Source organism: Sardina pilchardus, chromosome 16 (assembly GCF_963854185.1).
Source record: "Sardina pilchardus chromosome 16, fSarPil1.1, whole genome shotgun sequence".
NCBI classification, from domain to species: domain Eukaryota; kingdom Metazoa; phylum Chordata; class Actinopteri; order Clupeiformes; family Clupeidae; genus Sardina; species Sardina pilchardus.
Genome location: NC_085009.1, coordinates 18,232,868 through 18,257,557, shown reverse-complemented (window position 1 = coordinate 18,257,557; position 24,690 = coordinate 18,232,868). Strand labels below are relative to the sequence as shown.

At 39.8% G+C, this 24,690-nt stretch overlaps 1 protein-coding gene across 1 annotated transcript; it reads right to left on the bottom strand.

The window, feature by feature from the left end:
• Window positions 1-1,403: 1,403 nt before the first annotated feature.
• Window positions 1,404-24,690, bottom strand: LOC134060229 (uncharacterized). Its single transcript, XM_062516863.1, has 18 exons — window positions 24,624-24,690; window positions 15,106-15,491; window positions 13,175-14,828; window positions 12,799-13,062; window positions 11,091-11,525; window positions 10,086-10,550; window positions 9,252-9,689; window positions 8,421-8,852; window positions 7,592-8,023; window positions 6,349-6,780; window positions 5,676-5,936; window positions 5,259-5,513; window positions 4,654-4,899; window positions 4,127-4,384; window positions 3,554-3,856; window positions 2,563-2,832; window positions 2,328-2,411; window positions 1,404-2,196 (listed from the first exon to the last, which is right to left on the bottom strand). Exons 2-18 carry the CDS (start codon window positions 15,443-15,445, stop codon window positions 2,130-2,132), a joined length of 6,636 nt encoding a protein of 2,211 aa, XP_062372847.1. The 5' UTR covers window positions 15,446-15,491; window positions 24,624-24,690; the 3' UTR covers window positions 1,404-2,129.

The window sequence follows — 24,690 nt, the reverse complement described above, 5'->3', positions numbered from 1 at the left end:
ACATAAATATTGTGAATACACTGCAGTAATCTCACAGGAATACTAGATACCATAGGAGCTTTTTGGGGCATGCTAGAGAAATACTGTAAGACTATAGTCTATAGGCAGAGGTATTATGGAACATCACTGCCATAGTGATATCACTGCTATGCTCACTGCTGTCCTTTTCATAAGGGGTGATTCCTAGACGGAACTAAATGAAAATATTAAATGAGACACATTTCCTATCACACAATATAGATTTAAAGTTATAGGACAGAACTGACTGAACATGCGCTCCAATAGTATTTGTATTTTGGCCAATCAAGACTACAACTTCATACCTTACAATCAGTAATTTACTAAGAAGGCACTCAACGCACGGAAATAATAATAAAAAAAATGCTTTCACAGAAGACTCAGAGTTATAGAGAAGCACTTTTACTAATGTAGCTTCCATGTTCAAGAGATGGTAGAGAACAGACAAGTGTAGAGACATACTGACACACATAACATCTTCTGGAGACACATAACATTGGCATTATCGGCCTCTTGCTCTGCCAGTTAGCCTACATCTACTAATGGATTACTACTACTATCATCTACTTCTTTTCAAACTGAAGATAAAAACACAGAGGAAAAGACAAAACCACTTCAGACATGGCACTCCAAGTCAGTCTTTGAATGAGAACACTTGATTTCATATTATTTGAGCGCCATCTGCTGGTTGGCTGTGAACATGTGCATGTGTACCTTTGAAACACAAGGCTCTGGGGCCAGTTTCACAAAACTATATTAGACTGATCTTTCTCATAGACCAGTCTAATGCAAGTTAAGCAGTTTCACACAAATACCAATACTATCCTTTTGTTCCTAAGCCAAAGTCAAAGTCCTTTGTAAAACTGGCACCAAATTTGAATGACAGTGTTAAGTCTTTAAAAGACAGTAAACGATGCTGGATGATGTCATATTTGTTGATGTTTACATTTATTAGCAGATGCTTTTGTCCAAAGCAACCTGCAATATATTTGAACCAAACACCAAGTAAAACAACACACACACCCCTACTTTCAGTGATAACGAGCAACTCCACATGGGTGTTTTGTTCAAGCAATAATGAATACCGGTATTTTGAACGAGCTGTAATGGCTGCTGATAAAGGTATGTCCGCATTTCAATCCAATACACTGCGTCAAATTCAGCAAACTGCTCCAGAAAGTCATGGGTTCAATTCTCAGCTGCCACTGTTGTACCCCTGAACATAACACGTAACTCTGAGGTGATCCAGGTGGGATGACTGCCAATTCATCTCAAATAAAGTTGACTGAATAACACATATTTTTCTCTACCTGACAGCTTAGTTGTCTGCTCACAAAAATGTAACAAGGACAAAAAAGTCTGCACACTAAAGCTCCGATATTTTTTCTTTTTATTCACCACATGTGACGTTTCGGGACACACTGCCCTTCCTCAGACATAAATCACAAAAATGTACCTGCCATGTAGCTGGCTCTGAGAAATGTAAACAATGGTTCGAACAACCATGAACAGTTCCTGCAAATCACACACATTGCATCAAGAGCATTGAAGCCTGTCATGTCAGGCTACTTAAGTTAAAATTTCAACCTTTCAGAAGGTAGAAGGTTATTTTCTGAACAATTGGCTTTTATAAGAGAAAAGAATAAGTCTTCTGGTGTTTAAACAACATTTTGGATCATTGTTACATCTTTGTACAGCATTTTATACTAGTCACAGAAAACTGCTATAACTACAAGCTTGCTATAACAGTCCAGGAACAGAATATATACAAGGATATAAAATACATACGGTCAACAGTGAATTAAAAACACATATTAAAAAATACATAATTCAACAATTCAGCATGAGATATATGGTAAGGCAAGAAGTTAAGGACATGTTTCCCAATACATGGACAAAATAAAAAAAAATATTTAAAGATTTTTGGAATAAATTCTTTCCCTGAGAGCGAAGTTCCTAAGAGGTAAAAAGATGTGAAGGTACACACAGTCCAAAAGTCTGGGACACCAGGTGCTACACCAGAGTGTTCCCTTTCCTGTGCAATGTATGAGGTGAATAGGAGCCACCTCAGATCAGATCCAGCGGTTACAGCACCACTAAACTGTCCATGATCACCACAGCTCAAAGCGCTTGTCTCCCTTGTAGAGCCGTTTCCTCTTAATCACATTGTTGAAGAGTCTGCAGAGACGCACATATTTGGATGTCAATATAAAGTGCACATATAGCCTACAGTTGTGAAATAATCCCCCTCATCGCACACACACACAGACACACGCATGTGCACACACACACACACACACAGTACTCACCTTACAGTCTGAATTGAGGTTGTGTTATTGACGATATTGTAGATCTGCTGAGCCCCTTCATCAGTAATGCTGTTGTTACTGAGGCTGGAAGAAGCATCAACAAGACTACATCATACACTGACACAAAAAGGCAAACGGAAGGACACACAAACTTACCTAGATACCCATATTGAAAACATGACAATCTATAGCCAAGTAGGAGCACACACACACGCATACATAAAAACACGCTTACTCCAAAACTTGTATTTTGTGCAGATGTGGGAGCAGTGGTTCCAGGCAATAGACTGTGAGCTGGCAGTGGCTGAGGTCTAGTTCCGACAGCCCTTCAGAATATTCCAGAAACAGTGCCAGAGATCCACAGGCCCGAGCGTCCAGCACAGTGTGACTGAGGTCCACCTCCCCACCCACAGCATGGGAGAGAGACACGGCTCTACTCACACACCCTGTCTCAGAGCCGACACACACCAGCGCCAGGAACTGCAACAACTGGCCCTTACTGCACCTGAGAGAGAGAAAGAGAGAGAGAGAGAGAGAGAGAGAGAGAGGGGGGGGGGGGGGGGGGGGAGTTGCGAGTAGAGAGTGACATAATATCTAATCACAAGAACATACATTATTACTTTTACACTCCTTAACTAAGGCCTTTGGCCTTTGTTCAAGATGACCAAACAGTATAGTTTTTTTTGCAATGGACCAGATTCCATTGGTTACATTCAGACATGACAAGCACTGGACTTAATTGCATGATCAAGTTCATTGACACTATTATGATGTGCATCAATATATTTGTTATCTCTAGTGATTTTCATCTGATAGCTGATTCATTCACAACTTGCAACTGCCAGTGTAAAATAGATTGGCAAATTACACATTTCACAATCACAACACTTTCACTTCCAAAGGTCTGTGTATCTAAAAGTTACGCACTTCATGGAGGTTTACTTTGTGTAGGCATTACTAGGACATTAGGGGTAATACAAAGTACAGTAATTGGCTTCCCATAATGTATATTTTAAATAAACTTTGTTTTGGGAACTTTGTTAAGGAAATAATCACTTAACCTTTTTTTTTCCATCCGAAAAATGATTCCATCTGTGACTTAAAATCTGTGATACGATCTGAACTGTGAGATATGTGATCCATTGCACCCCTACCAAACAGAATATGAGAATTTTGGTTCTAAAGGAATAACACACTTATAGCACACGTTGAGCATGGTAGTTTACCTCAGACGGACTCTTTCTAGAGCTGAGAGAAAGTACTGTAGCCCCGCCTCCTCCACATCACAGTCCAGCAGCGTGAGCGCAGTGTCGGTGCTGACCCTCTGGATCACCATGGAGATGACTCTGCAGTCCTGCGGTCTCAGGTGCAGAGATGGTTCCTGAGTCCCATCTGCCAGGTCCATAGCAGAGGAGCAGGAGAAGTCCAGTTTGTGCTCCAGAGCCTGAAGAAGAGCTGCTGCTGCCCCCTGCTGGACGTCTGAGGACTCACAGCAGTGGAGGAGCCTCAACAGCAGCTGCCTGTCAACACTGGAGTCAAAAACGCCCAACTATGTGATGTCAGTAGACACATACTAGGGTCATAGACTAAGGGCCCTACATATTACGTATCTACAAACACTAGGAGAACTCAATATCTAAATTGAAAGGTAATGTACTATGCTAGACCATAGAACTAATTATAATTAGTAGTATTTTCAAAAATGTTATGTTAAATAACACGCATAAAAGCCATCCTTAATAAAACAAAACAAAAATATCATCCTCAGCTATAGCTACAATCTGAAAAGATATTGAGACCTCAGCTGAGAGACATTGTTGAGAAACTGCAGGATGTTCTCTAGCTCCCCCTCTGGTATGGAGGTCCACATCAGGTTGAGTCTGATTCCCTGGCTGTGCTGTAAGGTGAAACTCATGGCAGCACAGTCAGCAGCATCCAGGGATCTTGTGGTCAGATTGATATAGTTCCCTGTAGACCTTAGCAGGCTGCTCACATACTGAGGGGAACGAGTCTGGTAGATTTCTCTGATGACGGACATGATGAATGCTGGAGAGAGCCTAAGAGGTAGTTATGTTATAGTTAATATTAGACATTGGTATTCAGTCTGTCCATCACAGGCCAAATGAAGGCAACATAGTGTGTAAGGACTGTTAGAAGGGAACATTTTAATTCATTATTGTATGTATTTGTTTACAGCCACACTCCACCAATTACTTTAATCTGGCAATATCGCTGAAGTCACATTAGTTTATTTCAGAGATACTGTATCATTCTACCAAGTTATGTAGTTGCATGATCTTCCAGAGTGTGTGGATTTCTGCTATACCTCTTAAACCGTATCCTGTCCAGCAGAGGTAGGAGTTCTCTAGCGTTCCTCTCTGTGATCTTGCTCTTCCTGAAGTCGACTGTGACAGGTCCAGAGTAGTGCTGTAGCATGAAGAGAAGCACTTCTGGGGTCAAAGTGCAGCTGGTCAGGTCTCCTCCAAACTTATACAGGAAGGACTGAGTGAATTCCACTTCCTGTACTTCAGACACCAGCAGAAACAGCTGCTGCATATTTTCTTCATTCAGTCTGAAGTCAGAGAAAGGGGAAAAGGGAGACATGAAGGAAAGTTCTGATGAAGTATACATAAGAAGAAAGAGTTTAATTATGCTATTATAACATTTATTAGCATTGACGCAAAACAGATTTTCAATTAATTATATGATATCTGTTGTGTCTGCTACTGAAAATGTACAAGCAAGGTAGACAAACACAATTCATATGTTTTATGCACTAAATACATTACTACCATGTCATTGTAGTTGCTTTTAGTGCCTTGTTCTTACTTGTTTCTATTTCAGATTAAATAAATGAACACACATGACAAGCTCACTGCTACAAAATGATTGTTACAGAAATGCTGTAACTGAATTAATAAATGGATTCACCTGAGCGTCAGAGGGTCCTGATGACAGAGAAAGGTGATGAGATAGTGACCTTTAACCCTACAAGATGTCAGATCCAGACACTGGACAGTCCAGAGTCTGAGAAGAAGAGCCAGGCCACTCAGGACCCTGGACAGCGGTATCTGAGAGACTCCGCTGCTGTTGAGGTCCAGGCTGAGCTCCCCAACAGCTACTGGAGACAAACCTCTCCCAGTCCTCATTGTTCTGGACAGTCTCATCACCATCTTGGCATTCAACCTGATTAAGTTTAAAGGCACAGGACAGAACAAAGAGAAATCCAGTGTCAATGTCAGTGTATGTCAAACAAATGACATTCCATTACAAATAAGTTCCACCTGATAGCTCTTGTTACAGAAAGTTTATACTCAAATCTACACAGATGACGGAGATGTATTTCACCTTAGTTTGTGGAGTCGGGAGACTCCTCTGAAGAGCAGCTTGACTCCCCTGAGAGAGATGTGCTCAGGTGTCAGGGTGAGGTCCAGTTTGGAGGCTACCCAGCTAAGCACCCGCCCTAAAGATTTGCACTCGGAGCTGTACATTTCCCCTCCAATCTTCAGATTGAAGTCCAGAAGGTGGACCAGAAGAGTCAGTTCATCTCTAGACCCAACATCAGCACAATCCAGTAGGAGGAACTGGGCATCACAGCCACTATGCAATCTTCAAAATAACAATATGGTATCAAGTTAGCTCAAAGACAAACATCAAATTCTTCAAGCCATTAAATAATAACTGGACTGATGTCCACTTATTCAGATATTCAGACACACAGCTTAATTTATGGTTAAACAAAAACTAAATTACTTGAGCTAAAGCGTTCAGATTTCAGCTTCAGATGATGATGTACATGTTGACATGCTCTAAATCTTAATGTGAGAACATTCAACATTAAGTACACCCGACAATACATTATTCTACCATTTACACATAACCATACTCAATGCCATCATTATCATCATCATCATAACCATGAAATACTGATATGAAACAACATATATCATCCCATTAAATATATAGACAGAATGAGAAAAGATAACATCTGGAAAAGGATTACTGGTATGTCTTTACACACCTGAGCTGTAAAATGTAGGGTAGACACTGAAGGAAACTCCTCACTTCACTCTCTTCATCTGACCAGCCCATGAGCTCTACTGTTTTTTTCTGTGTTAGGAGTTTCAGCACTTCTAGGAAGAGTGAGGCCTTTCTCTTTGAGAGGTCTATGGTCCAGTATACTGGAACTGACTGGTAAACTGGCTTAAATACTGGAAGGAGCCTCCTGCTAGTTTCAGACTCATAGTGCTTCACACAAGAGTACAGTTCCAGCAGCATATCACTCTGTGCAGATCTGTTCTCATAACCAAAAGGGAAAGTGCTGTAGCTGCACACAAAGGATAAAAGCTCAGAGAAACTCTTTCCTGTATATGAAACAGACTCAGATGCTGCACCACCAAGATTCACCAGGAACTTGACTGCTTTGCTGGAATTTGAAGAATATTGACTAAAGCTAAAAGAAAAGATAAAGGTCAAGGTCAGAAGGATTTCACTCATACACTTAAAGCTATAAATCAAATGAGTTACCATACTAATGCAATCTTGATAGAGAAATATCCATCTACACCAACACAAATCACATCATCTTAATTAGGGCTGTCAATCGATTAAAAAATGTAATGTAATTAATTACATACTGTGTGATTAGTTAATCTAAATTAATCACATATAGCATTTTTGCTGTTAAAGCATTTTAAGTATCTCAATTCAAATAAATCATTGAATAATCAGCATTAGCGACGTTAAAGTTCAAAAACCGTTTTATTATTAATTTCCCCGTTCAAATAATGGCCATAGCAATCTATAATATGACCTAATATGCTGAGGAAATAAATTCAAAAGTGCCTCGGGGCCTCAATGTCAACACTCTTTATTTGCATTGATTTGGTACCATAGAGGTCAAAGGTCACAATCGATTAATCTGCGTCATTTTTTTTAATGAGTTGATTTTTCTAAAATTAATTAATCAAAATTAATCAGTTAATTTGACAGCCCTACGTTTAATGTTTCATCATCATAAAAAAACAACAACATGTTGATATGCATTAAAGTTTACAATGTGCAAATATTAAAAAATAAATAAACTAACAGACACTGTCATACCATTTAAATATAACCATAGTCAGTGTCATCATTATCCTTCTCATCATCAAAGTAAAATACTGATATGAAACAAAAAAATCTATAATCCCACTAGATATGTAGATATCGTGACAAAAGAGCAATGAGGATGATATCAGGAAAGTAATTATGTCTTTACACACCTGAGCTGTGATATGTAGGGTAGACACTGAAGGAAACTCCTCACTCCACTCTCTTCATCTGACCAGCCTCTCAGATCTACTGGTTTCTTCTGTGTTTGGAGTTTCAGCACTTCTAGGAAGAGGGAGGCCTTTCTCTTTGAGAGGTCTATGTACCAGTATGCTGGAGCTGACCAGTAAACAGGCTCAAATACTGGAAGGAGCCTCCTGCTAGTTTCAGACTCATAGTGCTTCACACAGGAGTACAGTTTGAGCAGCACATCACTCTGTGCAGATTTGTTCTCATGACCAAAAGGGAAAGTGCTGTAGCTGCACACAGAGGATAAGAGCTCAGAGAAACTCTCTCCTGAATCTGAAACACACTCAGCTGCTGCACCACCGAGATTCACCAGGAACTTCACTACTTTGCTTGAATTTGAAGAATACTGACTGAACCTAAAAGACAACGATAAAAGTCAAGGTCAGTATGATTTAATTCATACACTTCATGCTATCAAATTGAATGAGTTACCATATTAATGCCATCTTGATAGAGAGATACACATCCACACAAACACATACAAATCGCATTACCTTTAAATGAGCCATCATCATAAAAATAAATGTTGATATGCTCTAATTCTTAATATGCCTAAACATTAAAAACAACATTCGGTCTAATAGACATTGTCTTACTATTTTAACATGATAGTCAATGCTATCATTATCATCCTCATCATAACCGTAAAACACTGATATAAAACATAAAATCTATCATACCTTTAAATATGTTGATATGACTGAAAAAGGGCTATGAGGATGATATCAGGAAAGGAATTATATCTTTACACACCTGAGCTGTGATATGTAGGGTAGACACTGAAGGAAACTTTTTACTCCACTCTCTTCATCTGACCAGTCTCTCAGCTCTACTGGTTTCTTCTGTGTTTGGAGTTGAAGCACTTCTAGGAAGAGGGAGGCCTTTCTCTTTGAGAGGTCTATGTACCAGACAGCAGGAGCTGACCGGTAAACTGGCTTAAATACTGGAAGGAGCCTCCTGCTAGTTTCAGACTCATAGTGTTTCACACAGGAGTACAGTTCCAGCAGCGCATCACTCTGTTTAGGGCTGTTCTCATGACCAAAAGGGAAAGTGCTGTAGCTGCACACAGAGGACAAGAGCTCAGAGAAACTCTCTCCTGAATCTGAAACACACTCAGCTGCTGCACCACCGAGATTCACCAGGAACTTCACTGCTTTGCTTGAATTTGAAGAATATTGACTGAACCTAAAAGACAATGATAAAAGTCAAGGTCAGTGATTTCATTCATACTTTATGCTATCAAATTAAATGATTTACCATATTAATGACATCTTGATAGAGAGATATAAATCCACACAAACACATTCAACTTGCATTAACTTTAAATGAGCCAGTATCATAAAACTACATGTTGATATGCTTTAAATCTTAATATGAGTAAACATTAAACATGACATTCAGTCTAATGTACATTGTCTTACCATATTAACATGATAGTCAATGCTATCATCATTATCATCCTCATCATAACCGTAATATGAAACAGATATGAAACAGAAAATCTATCATACCATTAAATATGTTGATATGACTGGAAAAGGGCAATGCGGATGATATCAGGAAAGGAATGATGTCTTTACACACCCGAGCTGTGATATGAAGGGTAGACACTGAAGGAAACTCCTCATTTTACTCTCCTCATCTGACCAGCCTATCAGCTCTACTGGTTTCTTCTGTGTTTGGAGTTGAAGCACTTCTAGGAAGAGTGAGGCCTTTATCTTTGAGAGGTTTATGGACCAGACAGCAGGAGCTGACCGGTAAACAGCCGAAAAAACTGGAAGGAGCCTCCTGCTAGTTTCAGACTCATAGTGCTTCACACAGGAGTACAGTTTGAGCAGCACATCACTCTGTGCAGATCTGTTCTCATGAGCAAAAGGGAAAGTGCTGTAGCTGCACACAGAGGACAAGAGCTCAGAGAAACTCTCTCCTGAATCTGAAACACACTCAGCTGCTGCACCACCGAGATTCACCAGGAACTTCCCTGCTTTGCTTGGTTTTGAATAGTAAAAATATAGACTGAGCCTAAAAGACAATGATAAAAGTCAAGGTCAGTAAGATTTCATCCATACACTTCATGCTGTAAAATGACATGAGTTGTCATATTAATGCCATCTTGATAGAGAGATATACTGTACATCCACACAAACACATACAAATCTCATAAACTTTAAAGGAGTCATTAAAATGAAAAGAAATGTCGATTATGCTTAAATCTTAAAATGAAAATATTAAAAATGATGGTCAGTCTAACAGACATTGTCTTACCATTTTAACATGATAGTCAATGCTATCATCATCATCCTCATCATAACCATAATACACTGATATGAAACATAAAATCTATCATACTATTATATTGATATGACTGGAAAAGGGCTATGAGGATGATATCAGGAAAGGAATTATGTCTTTACACACCTGAGCTGTGATATGTAGGGTAGACACTGAAGGAAACTCCTCACTTCACTCTCTTCATCTGACCAGTGTCTCAGCTCAACTGGTTTCTTCTGTGTTTGGAGTTGAAGCACCTCTAGGAACAGTGAGAACTTTCTCTTTACAAGATCTATGTACCAGACAGCAGGAGCTGATTGGTAAAATGGCTGAAGTGCTGAAAGGAGATTCCTGCCTATCTTAATCCCAATGCCCTTCACACGCGAATACAGATCCAACAGAAAGTCACAGCAACAACCCTTGAGATAATGCTCATCATCATCATCATCATCATCATCATCATCATCATCATCATCAAATCTCTCAGAGAGGAAGGCACACACAGGAGATAGGAATTCAGACAAACTCTGTCCTGTAGTTGAGCTATGCTCAGCTGCTCCAACACAGAGATTCAGTAGGAACCTGAACACATCTTCTGACACACAGTCGAAGCTACAAATAAGAATGAGAAACAAAGCTAATCAGGACAAGGCAACAATGTTGATCATACAATATACACACACAATATTTTTGCGTTTCGATTATCATTATCAACAGCAGCATTTCTTTCAGAAAAGAGACTATATTCCATAGATAAGGCAACAATATTCTCACCCACACAATATTGAGCACACACACACCCACACACACTTTCCGTGCTATTAAAACGACCAAAACTAACAACTTAATCAACAATATTGTAATGGTTAAAGCATGTGATAATCAAAAAAGTAGAGAGAGTATGCCTAAAATATGACTACAAAGAAACAAATATGTACGTCTCTTTACGTACCACACATACAAAAACAATGTTTCTGCTGTCAGAAAATCATAACCAACTGTATAATCAACATTGTTCTAATACTGGTAATAGTGAAAGCATGTGATAACCCAAACCAATCAGGATCCATTCAATATTATATTATATTGCATGTGTATGATAAAGGACAACATTGAAAATGTATTTTTATTCCAAATTTAAAATACACACACCTGAGCTCTGATATGTACGGCAGACATTGAAGGAAATTCCTTATTTCACTGTCTTCATCTGACCAGTCTCTCAACTCTACTGGTTTCTTCTGTATTTGAAGTTGAAGCACTTCTAGGAAGAGTGAGGCCTTTATCTTTGAGAGGTCTATGGACCAGAAATCAGGACCTGACTGATAAACTGGCAGTAATGTCGGAATGAGGCTCAAGACATTTTGAGTGTCATAGTATTTTGCGTGAGAGTAAAGCTCTAAGAGGAAATCAGATTCATTGTTAACTCTGAAGAGTGTAAACAGTGTCCTGACTGTAGCAAGTTGGCCTCCAGATTTCCCCTTAGACTCTGCCTCACAGAAAGCAGCAATCAAATGCAGATGAAATGACCTCTCTTTCATTACCCATTCGTCAGAGGAAATAATCTCAAATTGAGGTGATGTCAATCTAAAAACAGACCATAAAGAGGATGGAACAAATTGATCAGCAAATGGATTTATATAACATTTAAAAACAATGCCAGGTAACTTTTAGTGCTACAATGTCAAAAAAGACCATAGCATAATATAACACTGACAATAACAAAGACAATCAGCTATCAAAACTAAACAAAAAAGACAGTAAATAAAAGCAACAAAATAAAAGTCAACACACAAAACATAGTCAAATTGAAAGTAATATTTTAAAGTTGATAACCCTATTAAAAACAAATCTGCACTATTTTGGACCAACTCAAGGTGTGAAAGAGAGGCTTGGATAACATAAAGTGAGCAGCCTGCATGTACTGTAATGAATGCATGAATTATGCTTTCAAAGTGAAGGATAGATATTATTTGTCATTAGGTAAATACCTATTTGATCAAAAGCTCTGATCTGTTCTGTATTACTGTATATCCTGTATATTACTCATCATCATCAACATACCAACACTCTATTTGAATGTGTGCTCCTTGCACTGAAAGTAAAGAGCAGATGTCACTCTCATTGGATTACAGTGTTTCTCAGTCATTGGTACATTTCTCAGATCTAAATTGCAATACTCAAAACTACCTGTTCAATCTTCAGATCATTGTGTTACTTGTGCACATCAAAAAATCAGTTTCTCATTCCTTTGATCAAGTTGCAAATGTTTTGGTACATCCATGCAAACTATCATGTACAATTCTCGGCTAAATAGTCTCACCCCCCACAACACTTAGCCATTAGTTCAAACTTCAAAGTATAAGTCTTTACATGCAAAATGGTTGAACATGTTGTCATATGAGAATTTGTGGCCCAAAAGACAGGAACATCAGGGGGGTGATTGAGTGATTGAGAAAAACTGTAATAGATGTTACACCCAACACACCCAGAAACATGAGAACAACCGTTTTGAACTATGCATGTACCGCAGACACCATTTTTACTGCGGCAATTAGTATATGTCAATCTAGATATGCCCTAAACGTCTGTCCCTAGACTATGCATGGCTAAAACAGGGCCCACAAGGCTAATGGAACTTAGAACTGAGTAGGCCTACTGTGAACTGGTACTTACAAACAGTCTGTATTTCATATTTATTTAAACATCGACTTGGTTTGTCATTTGTCAAATGTCAAAGTTTCATCGAATTGTTGTAGCCTAAAACAATAAAATCCATGAAACTTAAAATCAATGAATAACCTGTGAAAAATATAATTGAAAAGGACTAAAAATGTAAAGGAAACACGTGCATCATTACCTGATGGAGTTAAGTTGTGGAAGAACACTAAGGACAAGGTGGTAGACAGCCTTACTCAGAGGTTGGCTGGCCGGATCCCAGTGCAGAATGAGGCTTATCTTCTCTGGTCTTCGGCGGATCACTTCTCCTGCTTTATCAAATACTGATGGTTCCCACACTGGAAGGTGAAACTCTGGTCCAAATAAATTCAGAAGACCAGTGTAAAGTGGTGGATTTTGAGAGTCCAATGCAGTCGCCCAAATTGTTTGAATGCAAGAATCAACTCTATAGAGAAATAAGCAACTAACATCAGTAATCACATATAGTTGTTGTGTGTATTTGTGTAATACAGTACCTGATAGCCTAGAATTTCCTTGAGTTGGTCAGAGTGTATTACCTGATGTGCTGACTGCAGTCACCAATGAGCTTCAGGACTTGTTCAGAAACATTACAGTTCAAGTCCAATTCAATCTTCTGGTTGTTGGACTGTTTGATAACATATGACAATGCACAGCACTGATAAGGGTCAAGATTCCCATCCACCAATTCAAAGGAATATTTCATTTTGTTGAGGAACACAAAACATGGCAGTGGTGACTGCAGTTCAAACAAGCACTGGCAGAGAAAGAGAAAGTCCTCATAATCTTCTGGGATAGCCTCATCTGTATCTGCCTGGGTGGTGAGGAATGCACTGAAAAGTTTCTCATGGAATCCACTTGATACCATCTTCATGTGTTCTTCTGAAAACAGACACTTCACCAATGAGACATTTTTCTCCGACAGGAGACCACACAGAAAAGGGATCACATGCCTCATATGTTTCGCCTCTTCACTTTGACAGTTCTGAAGAACTTCATCAATATCTTCTGGATTAGCAAGCAGCCATAGTGCAACAAAACACTCCTGCATTATGGGATGGAGAAAACAATGGAATGATTTCGCCTGAGTGGGCCCTTCCCTTGCGGTAAGCTGGATCAGAAAGTTACGCTCGATGTTGTTGCCTTCACAGTCTTGTAGAAGCATGGACTCCTGTTTAATTGCGTTGAAAGCACATTTACACAAATGCAGTATCTTGTCTCTGTTGCACTGAATGAAGTGGTCTAGTTCACACAACTCCAAGCCTTGTTCACCTTTCTTCATTATATGTCGGAAAATATTGAGATAGATTTCAGTTGCGGTATACAAGTTGGGAGCTTCAGCATCATTAAACTGCAAACAGGTGGCAACCATAAGTGCATGAACAGGGACATGGCAGAGGCTACGCAGCTCAGAATTTCCCATAATTGAGCTCACCGCACCAGGTTTGTCTCTCAGTATATGGGAGAAATAAGCCTGGAGTGATTCTTCATTGAATCCCTGCACACAAACTCGACAGGCTTCCCACTCTTCCCTTTCTGGAAGATATTTCTCATATTCTGGCCTGCAAGTTATAACAACCTTAGCCTCAGGGAGAAGTTCTTTGGTCAATATCTTTTGCAGGACAGAGTTTGAAGGTACATCTTTGATGCCATCAAATATTATGACGACATGTTTAGAGTTCTCCTTGATGTCCAGTAGCACCTCTTCTTTGTTGAAATGGGGTTCAACATATGTATCAAACAGCAACCATTTCAAACGTATTGGTCTTGACAAGTCAGGCAGTGTTGTCATATCGAAGTAAAACAGATAGTTCCATCTGTTTTTCGTGATTGTCCAGAGGTTAATAATTTCCAGGGTGACTGTTGTCTTTCCGATTCCTGGTTTCCCACTGAGCAGAACATCTTGTTCGTATTTCAGGAGGTCTTCAGGAAATAGTTTTAGTTCTTTCTGTGGAATGTAGGTACTTAGCTTTTTAGACCGGCATTTCTTGTATTTCTTTTGCTTGCTTTTCACTTTACATTTAGTTGACATGGAACAGCTCTGCTCATCTCTGTCCAGCACAAGTTTTGCATAAAGGAAATTTTCTAAATTCTTGTCATCTAAGAGAGATTTCATTTCTTTTGTTTGATTTCTGAGTATCTTCTTGGCTTTTTCTTTGAGTTGGCTCTGGTATTTTTGACAAGATTCGGAGCCTAATGATAAAATAAAACACAGTGAACAGTCTAATTACACAATTGATCTTCAAGACATCAACATATTGTCTTATATTTTTACACCAGTATGTACCGTACTATTTCAATATATTTCTAGCTTACAATTATTTATACTTTTACCAAAAGCATCCCCCACCTCACTCACACGAGCAGGTTTCCATTATATTCTTGACCATAAAATCTACAAATTGCAGCTCAATCAGTATCCACAGGCCACAGCACATCCACATAACCAGCAGCTTAGTGTGCCACTCACCTGTGGGCTCCATATCTGGCTCATCTCCGAAACAGGTGATCCAGTGATGCCTCTCCTTTGGTAAAGTCCTGTTTCTTTCACCATGCAGAATCATGAGGAATATAGAACAGGCATCTTCCCCCTTTTTGGTGACCATGTCTAAGAGTTTTAGGTTTTGATCTAAAGCATTCTTTTCTGAAGTGACTGCCATCACTTCATATACATTGAACACCCCAAACTCTTTCCCTTGAACCTTTTCTTGAAGCTTCTCTGCAATGAGTTTAGCATTTTTGAGGTTGGCAACCAGGAATGGCCTGGCATTCGAGATGTACTCCAAAGCTGATTGGTTTGTGCAGGCCATGTCAAAGGTGCATCTTATCCACAGCTCATCTTCAGCATCAATGCTCCTGATACACAAACCAAAATACAAGTCAACAACAAGGCTATTACAATTGGAGGCTATTACAATGACTTCTGCCTAAACATGTTATACAATAATCATAAGTACACTAGGCTATGAGGCTTAACAATAGGGGTGCACCGATCCGGCTTTTTCAGTCTCGATACCGATACTGATGCCTGGGCAGGCATGGACTGGCCATAGGGCATACCGGGCAATGCCCGGTGGGCCGACGCATATTTGGGCCGAGGCTGTCAATTTAATAATAATAAAAAAAAATATTAGGCTCATTTATAGAGCGTACGGCCACAACGGTAGCGAATCGCGGCCCATTGGTTGACTGCCTTAATGGACATTGGGCTAGTCCAATGAAATCTCAGGGCCCTCCCTATCTCCCTCCCGGCCTCATCTCCGTCTTGACTGGAGTTTGACTGGAGTTCGACCGGAGTTTGAGACCGTCCGTGAAAATGTACGAAGACAAACCACAAAAGCGCAAGGGGGGCGCAGAGAAGTTGCGAGATAAAAGGCTAAAGCCTACTAGTGGATGCAGCAAAAATGTGCTAAAATTACAGAAATGTTTGCCACCACAAGTTCAAACAGGGCCGTCGACATATAGCAGCAGTGCAGAAGCAGCACCGAGTGCAGGCTTCAGAGAGGCACATGCGAGTGTGCAACAGAGTTACACAGAGGAAGGAGTAGCTATTCAAATTGATTCGGAGGAGGAGGAAGAGGTGAGAGACGTGACCCAGCAGGGACAGATTGAGGAGGAGGTCAGAATAGCTACTGTGAGGCAGGTAAGAAGTAGGCTAGCCGAAATGTTGGCTGAACTTTTTGGGCGCACAACGAACAATTAAAAGTTTGAAATCTGCGACTGCTTCTTCCCCTTGCTTCTTTTAGATGTATTAACTTTCCTACTATGTAGGATTCAGCACCCAGTTAAGCAAATCAAAGTTGTATAGTGTGAGCGCGTCTTTTTGTGTGGTTTCTGTGTCTCGCATGCATTTGAATTGCGATACCCATTAAATTAACGAGTTGTCGGCTCGCCATCAACCTTCTGAAATCTTAAGACAGTCACGTTTGTTCGAAATTGTTGTCAATCTTGACGCAGTACAACAAGCAAACTATCACATTTCTTTGCGACAAGCAGACACCCATACACACAGACATACAGTCAGACGCATGGAATGAAACAGGAATGGTGATAGCCCATGGAATTAACAATGAAAATGTTTTTGGATGTGTAGCCTACATCTTCACTAAATAGTATCAAGGTGAATTGTTGGCTAAAACTGAAGCATTTAATAGCATGAGTTGTGTGCACAACCTCATCCTTGCTGGTTTAAAGGTCACTCTAGTGTGTGTGTGTGTGTGTGTGTGTGTGTGTGTGTGTGTGTGTGTGTGTGTGTGTGAGAGAGAGAGTATAATAATAATTCATATTTTTTTAGCAAGGGTAGGCTAGCCATACTCGCTTCCATGCAGGCTACTGCGGTTTACTTAAATATTTTTTACAAACAAAACAGTGTGCACATATGTTTTATCGTGTAAATTATCATGGTGGGCCACTATGGCCAAAAATGCCCGGGCCGTTTTTTGGTCCCAGTCCAGCCCTGTGCCTGGGCTCTGCATATCGGTCGATAGCGGATACCAATTCGATACCATTGTTGAATTAATAAACTGTACTTTACCATATGGAAAAGACTAAAGGCATCAGGCTTGACTAAACATTCTTTCCCTAACTAAACATTACTTTCCAATGAAAAAATCGAACAAAATAACACTTGTATAAAAGGTAATGTGTTATTATTAGTAGTATTGTTGTTGTTGTTGTTGTTGTTGTTATTATCATCATGATTATTGATTACATTACTAGTATTAAAAATAAACAGTTATGCACCAGCAGCAACTTGAAACAGCATTCAAATTCAAGTTCACAATAAATCTAACTACTGACATAAAACTCTGACATAATAACTGTTTTAGACAAGGCTTCATTGACTGCACTGATCTCTTTGTCAGCCTACAAGAATGTCTTGTGATTTAAAGAAACATTATCATGGCTACATGATGTTGTCATGTTGATGTAACCACGTTAGGCCTATATTTCGTTAAAATTAGGAATTTACGGGTCGGGTTCGGGTCGATATTAGAAACATATGCTGTGGGGTCGGTTGGGGCGGGTTGGATCTCCAAAATGGATCGGGCGGGCTGGCATGGGTTATATATATAAAAGAAAAGAAAAGAAAACTGACCCCATATCACTACAAAGTAGGCCTATAGGCTATGTAGCAATTTCTTTATCCAGTAGCCTATTATGGAGTGCACGAGTGACCACAATATTGCATTCTTTGCATAGGAACTGCAGATAAGCTAATTCCTCCTTGAGTTGTACAGTTATTTTGTGTAAGTATCCAGTCAATGATTTACTTTCCTAGTGGCACTGCCATTGAGTCATGGGCTGTCCAATTACCAAACTATATTACGTTACAATTACTTAAAATAGTCGTTTTGAATGAAACACCACCTCATTGCGTTCAAAAGTCATTCCAATTGAGTAATCCATTTTTCTAATTGAATCAAGTGGGGTTGTCACTTTAAGATCAATGTGAAGCACCTAAGTATTGAACCAGTAAGCCAAAAGAACACATGGGATGTCTTGGGTACGGTGTACATTTTAGGACATCCTCAGACTCAGGTGTCAGACTCAGAAAAACAACCGTCATCTTCAGACAAAACTGTGTCAGAGTCAGGAAAACCTCTGTCATCCTCAGATAAAACTGCCTCAGCGTCAGATATGTCAGAGTCAGATGTCAGACATCAGATGACAAGGAGTCAGGTCTCAGAAAAAACGCTGTCAGAAAAAAAGAGTCAGACAAAAAAGTCTCGGATGAAAAGTTGTCAGAGTCAGGTCTCAGAAAAAAATGCTGTCAGAAAAAAAGAGTCAGACAAAAAAGTCTCGGATGAAAAGTTGTCAGAGTCAGGTCTCAGAAAAAATCTGTCAGAAAAAAAGTGTCAGACAAAAAAGTCTCAGATGAAAAGTTGTCAGAGTCAGGTCTCAGAAAAAATGCTGTCAGAAAAAAAGAGTCAGACAAAAAAAGTCTCAGATGAAAGTTGTCAGAGTCGAATGCAGCCTACCTTACAGCTCTCTCACTCAACGTAGCCTATAACTCAGTCAGTCCAGCAGAGATGCCAGAGCAACGTTTTGGTCAATGGAGAGGGAGATAAATGCTGTGCATATCCGTCTCATTTAATCATTAAAATGAAAGTGATGACTGGCGAAATTAATCAAACGACGTTTCAATAAACCATTGTTGAAATGAATGAAAATGGTTTTAGAAACCTATAGGCCTATCAGAAGGAAATAGCCTTCAATTCAACCTGAAATAGGCTACTCGAAAGGCAACCTTAGATTAATTCATGAATTCATTAGGCTACGGTTACAAGACCGCATTTCCGTGAATAGGCTATTATTGTCAATGTCAAGGCGAAGACGAAAGAGATGGACAAGATGGACATTTTGGCTACATTTACATGCTAGGAATACTTAGAAATGTGTATAGGCTATTTTAAAACGGAGGCATGTTCATTTTAACCGGCGACGCTGGGTAGCCTACATCTACCCAGCACTTGTTATCACAGATTTTGTCCCCACCACTTTTGACGACTGAAAATAAAATGTATTTAACAGAAGTCTCTTTAATACATGCCTATGCTTGTCACTTTACTTATAACCGTAGGCTACATGCATGGAGAAGATCGCGCATTTTGTAACATTGTAACAATGGATGGTCAGATATGCGATAGGGCAGTGAGGGTGATTCATTGTAGCCATCGACTAGGAGGCCTAGCTCCGCAATATAAGTTTCTAGCAACGTATGTATCGTATGCATGTTCATGTTGATTCAGAGATAGGCATAGACTACCATACCACTAGGCATAGACTACAAGGGCGTCAAGCTATATGACAGCATTTTATCATGTGGTGAATTAATAACTAACGTCAGTTTAACATGTCAGAACTTTTGATCGGCGTTTCAAGTCCATGGCGCGAATAAAGCATAACAATGTTAACAATCGAGCTGTGGCGCAACTGTTTGGAGCACGTGCAAGGTACGCCAGCGATCGGGGTTCGAAACCCACTCGAAGAACCTCTCCTGAACTCACCAAGAGAGAAAGTTGTCGTTTTATTAAAAAATGAAAGATTTTCTGTTTTGCGATTTTTTTTATGTTTGCGATGTCTGCTGAAAAGAAAAGTCAATAGCCTATGTGAATTCGTGGTTCAGCGCACACTCAAGCACATTTTTACATTGACATAGTGTCGGGCTCAGGTGTCTGTCGAGAGAGAAGAGGGAGAGGCAGTCGTCCTCAGTGCCACTGTAGGCTATAATGTAGTGAACTGGTTAGACGAGTGTGGGGGAGGGGGCATGATCGCACAAGACAATTGCTCTTCATGAAATGGATCTCACATACGGCTGTCGATTTTTAAATGTAGCCTAGGCCTACTACACCACTTGCGAAATCGGACGTGGCACATAGCCTAATTATAAGGCTACTGGATTTAATATAGCAAATCCATGGACTTTGTTCATCCTATATATACAATAAGTAGGCTATAAAATCCGACAATCCAAAACGATAACGAGATCTCCCAGAAACGAAAAACAAGTTTGTTGAGTAGCCTAGTCCTTCCAACAATCTCAGCTTTTGCGTTTGATAGATAAAAGGCATCCTGTCCTGCTGTATTCCAATGAGAAAAAAAAACATCCAAGGTATAGGGTCATGGTAATGCAGAATGCACGAATCTCTCTCTCTCTCTTTCTCTCTCTCTCTCTCTCTATATATATACTGTATATAGACCTGGCTTTTTACCAAATGGCGAACCTCGAAAATTATTTAGGATATAGAGCCGTGTCCATTACGCACTACAGTTATTTTTTAGGCTATTGTTTTATTTGAGTGTTTTGTCTACCATGGCAAACATAGTTGAAACGTTCGCTCTAAACTTATGTATTGTTTTAAGAGAATATGCCAATGATAATGGCACTTTGTAAAAACAACAAATTCTTAGGATTTGTCCTCTCACCTGCAGCAGGCCTATTCAAAAGCCCATCCACCTCATTTGCATTTGAAAGAGCCAATCACTAAACTGACACATTTCGTCTGGAAAAAGTAGCAGGCTAGCCTACTTTATGAGTTTTTTTGACCCCTCTAATAAATTGCCTATAGGCCTACTACGATATGGAGGAAGGGCTGCCTAACTGTTCCCCCTAAGAGTTTTTTTCAGATAAAATGTTTACGCTATTTAAGTTTAGGATTTGGTAGACAAGACAACCTCGGAAAAGTTCTTCAGATAAACAATTTTTTATTGAATTAAAGGAAAAAAAATGTATCACCGGGGTTTCGGGGCTTGCGAAGGCATTCGTTGATCTTATCGATGCAGTCCTTGCGGCCACTTCTCCCCATCGTAGGAAACTTTCTGTTTAGTGTTGACAACACAAAGGCATTCACGTTGTGTGGCAGTGCTTGCTTGCCCTTCGATCCATCCCAGTTGGTGGTTTTGCACCTGTCCCTGAGTTATATCATGGGTCTTCAACCGGGGGTCAAGGCGTTCTGCGTTAATTCATTAATCCAACGTTCTCCGCGATGTCATACCATCAAAATGAAACGATAACGATAATCTTGTGTGTTTTTGTTTCCTTGTGTAAGACAAGTTATATTTACACAAGATGCAGAGGCTCTCTGCCTGTATCAGGTTGAGCAAATAAAGCTTTGCCTGAATTTAGCTGAATTTATACCACCAGAGAGGGTTAAAGCGGAGCTTCTCACACTTGAATATTAATTCGTCATTGTGAATGTAACGGTAAACACAGCAACGTTGTATCTAAGACAGCGGCAATATAAACGAAAATGATAGTAGCAGTGGTATAAACGGGATAATCAACTCCGCGCCGTGCGTTTATAGGAAAATAATGCACTGCAATAAAGTCGGGACCTTATTAACACTTAAAACGTGCATTATTTTCCTAGAAACGCACGGTGTGTCGTTGATTAGGCTATCCCTTAAATATCCACCTTAGTTGACCCTTGTGACATTCATTCTATTATAGGGCGAGTTTATGCAACACTATGTAAAGAATTATCAGAAACGAGTTGTATAAAGCAGTTACCCCCCTGTTAATAATAACTTATGTTTAGAATGTGTGCGTTCGTGTGTGTGCGTGCGCGTACGTGCATGCATGTAGGCACTAATGACTGACGGTTCAAATGATAGGCATGATTTGAGGTGTGCCAGGTGTGGGGGTCCGTGCTCAGTCTCTCTCACAGCCAAGGGGTCCTTGGGCTGAAAAAGGTTGAAGACCCCTGGTCTATAAGCGCTTATGCTCTAACCGTATAATAAAAGAAGCACCTGCATTCCACAGCAGTGCTTATGGCAAGGCTATTAACACCTGTCACTGAGCTATGGACAAGCAGTTATGCTCGAAAATTATCATAATAACAGACACACCTAATTGTATGGCTCTATGTTTAAACACATAAAATTAGCAAGCATTTCCTCCCGATAGCAGCAACGTTTGCTTTCTTTTTCTGTCGGTCCGCGGTTGCTTGGTCAATTGCGCAGCAAATTATCAGATCACCGGACCTAATTTCACTCCATGTCTCGCGGACCAGCAGCAGTCTCCACGTTTCGCGGCCCATAGTTTGAGAAACGCTGCATTAAAGTGTCATTTGGTTGTAGGCTATATGTTTAGCGATTTCTTTGTGTGTTTTTCATTGTAGTGTGTGTGCATTGAGTAGTTCCTTAAAATACGGAACAAAGAGCGTCCCGTAGCCTAGCTGTTCAATACGGAAGAAGACTAACTATTACCTATATATTTCTTATAACGAAACGCGAAGAAAAAATACGAGGACTGACCGTCTCGTTTCTCCGCGTTTCCCTCAATACCATGGCGACAAAGAGAAATAAATATGATTTGACATTTAAGCTGATTGCTGACAAATTTGCCACACAATTCGGGAGAAGCAACGGACAGGAGCGCCACCACAACCAAGCACTTCTAGCCCAAATTAACATGGCAACGTTGCCTATGACTAAAGTGTCTAAGTAGGCTAGTCCTACTAATATTACATTTGATTGGTAACATGTTTGTAGCGCGCCAGTTTACCCATCCCCTACATCAAAACAGCTTAGAATCAATCAAAGAATCAGCTGTGTCGGCGTTAGGCTGTAGGCGATTTTCTATAACCATTTTCATTCATTTCAACAATGGTTCATTGAAACGTCGTTTGAATAATTTCGCCAGTCATCACCTTCATTGTAATGATTAAATGAGATTAAGGAGTCGACTATTGACGGATATGCGGTCTTCATCATTTTGAAATGCGGGATGAAACTTTCTGCCACCTGGTGGTTGTTTGGGTACATTGCCTTAGCCTCAAAAAAAATCGGCTTGACGGCCTGCGGGATCTCTTCGGGAGTCCCGCGGGAGAAGGTGCATTCTCAACCCGTACCCACTGTAGGCTCCAGCCTGGTCTCGTTAAGTTTTGTTATCATGAAATAACGTGATAATATCATGTAATAACGTGATAAATATCTTGTTAAAACGTGAAAATATCATATCTTGAAATAATATGATATGTTCACGTTATAGCGTAAAAATATCCTTATCACGAAATAACGTGATCATTTCATGTAATAACATGAAACTTATCTTGTTAAAACGTGAAAAAGATCTTGTTATAACAAGAAACTTTCAGGTAATTACTTGAAACTTTCACGTAATTACTTGATACTGAGCCTTTTTTTTATTTCTAGTGTGACAGCAATACGCCACCGTAGAATGCACCTCGTCTCGGTCGGAGGATAGGTTTACTTTCGCTTTTGGCCAATCACTTGCTCGATTCGATCGATTGATAACAGGACTACACACAGTTTTACATGCTTTTTAAATCACGTAGTTTACAACTACCAATTTGAAATCAAAGTAGCCTTAGCTTACACTGATTCCCTTCTCACAGAAGTAGCCTACACGCACTTCAAACAAACTTGCGTTTCACAGGGAGGCTAAACCGAACGCGTAAGTTAGGCGTTTCGTTCGCGACATGCATAAATAGAACATCGATCTGTCAGTCTTTCTCAAAGTGTGGCCGGACTGCACGTTATTCTTAATAATCGGTGAGCAGATGTACTGTGGTAATCATATTACATCAGTTTTTCTTAAACGGCATATGGATTTAAAAAAGAAAAAGGACAAAGTATAGTGGTTCCATACATAGCACATATTTTTTTTTAACTCCAATGAATGCTTCTTAATACGGTGGCACAACACATTCAAAGTTGTCCTTTAACATTGATGTTGCAATACTAAGTAGGCCGACATCTCAATGCTTTCCATGCCGTCTGTATAACACAATGATGTTGAAGTATAGGCCTATATTAGCCTACTTCAGAAACGTCGCCTATTACTGAAACTACTTGATCAAACTGGATTATCACAGCATGAATCAGTTTCGTAAACCTAAACATTCCATTCATGTGCAAACGTTGTAGGCCAACGTAATCAAATCAAGTAAATCCAGCGATTTTTTTTCTTTCAGTGTGTAGAGCAAAGTTTTAAGGTTAAAAGTTCAAGGATCAAGATAGGCTACTTTATTGCCATTTATGTAGGCCTAAAACATAGGCTAGGAATTTGTTTCAACAATTACAGTGTGTGTTTTCAAATAGCATAGTGCAGCTAGACAAAGTAAAGTGATGACAACAGACAACAGTGCATGGATAACAGGGAACTGTCCAAGAAGCTACTCGAACTGTCATCTGTCAGACAGATACGGAAGCGAACAGTGCACTGTGCGTAGTTTAAATCAACAGAATAATAGTGAGACGCAGAAGTCGCCTGATCAAAAATAGGCCATTCGTTGCAGGCAATCATGTTAGTATGTCAATATAGTCAGCTAAAAGCTACATTAATCGAATAGAAGCTGAAGAGAATAGGCCTACTGTTCTTGTCCATGCACAACAAAAACGAAACTGAATATCCTATTTTGATTGGTCATCACAGCGACGAATGTAGGCTAATGACGGTCAGGCGAGAGGCTATAATCGTTATCTCTTTTCATTAGCCTACACTTAAAAGGATTAACTCACCATCCACAAATCGACGGATTCAATGGAACACAGGCAAGCCAAGACAGCGATGTAGCGCATGACCTGC

Bases quoted from the DNA above. Each gene is read 5' to 3' on its own strand.
- LOC134060229 (XM_062516863.1), bottom strand. From the start codon at position 15,445: ATGGCCTGCACAAACCAATCAGCTTTGGAGTACATCTCGAATGCCAGG. The intron at 8,853-9,251 runs GTGTGTAAAGAC...ATTGTCTTTTAG, and splicing joins CCCTTCATATCACAGCTCGG to GTTCAGTCAATATTCTTCAA. The intron at 4,385-4,653 runs GTATAGCAGAAA...ACTACCTCTTAG, and splicing joins GACAGGATACGGTTTAAGAG to GCTCTCTCCAGCATTCATCA.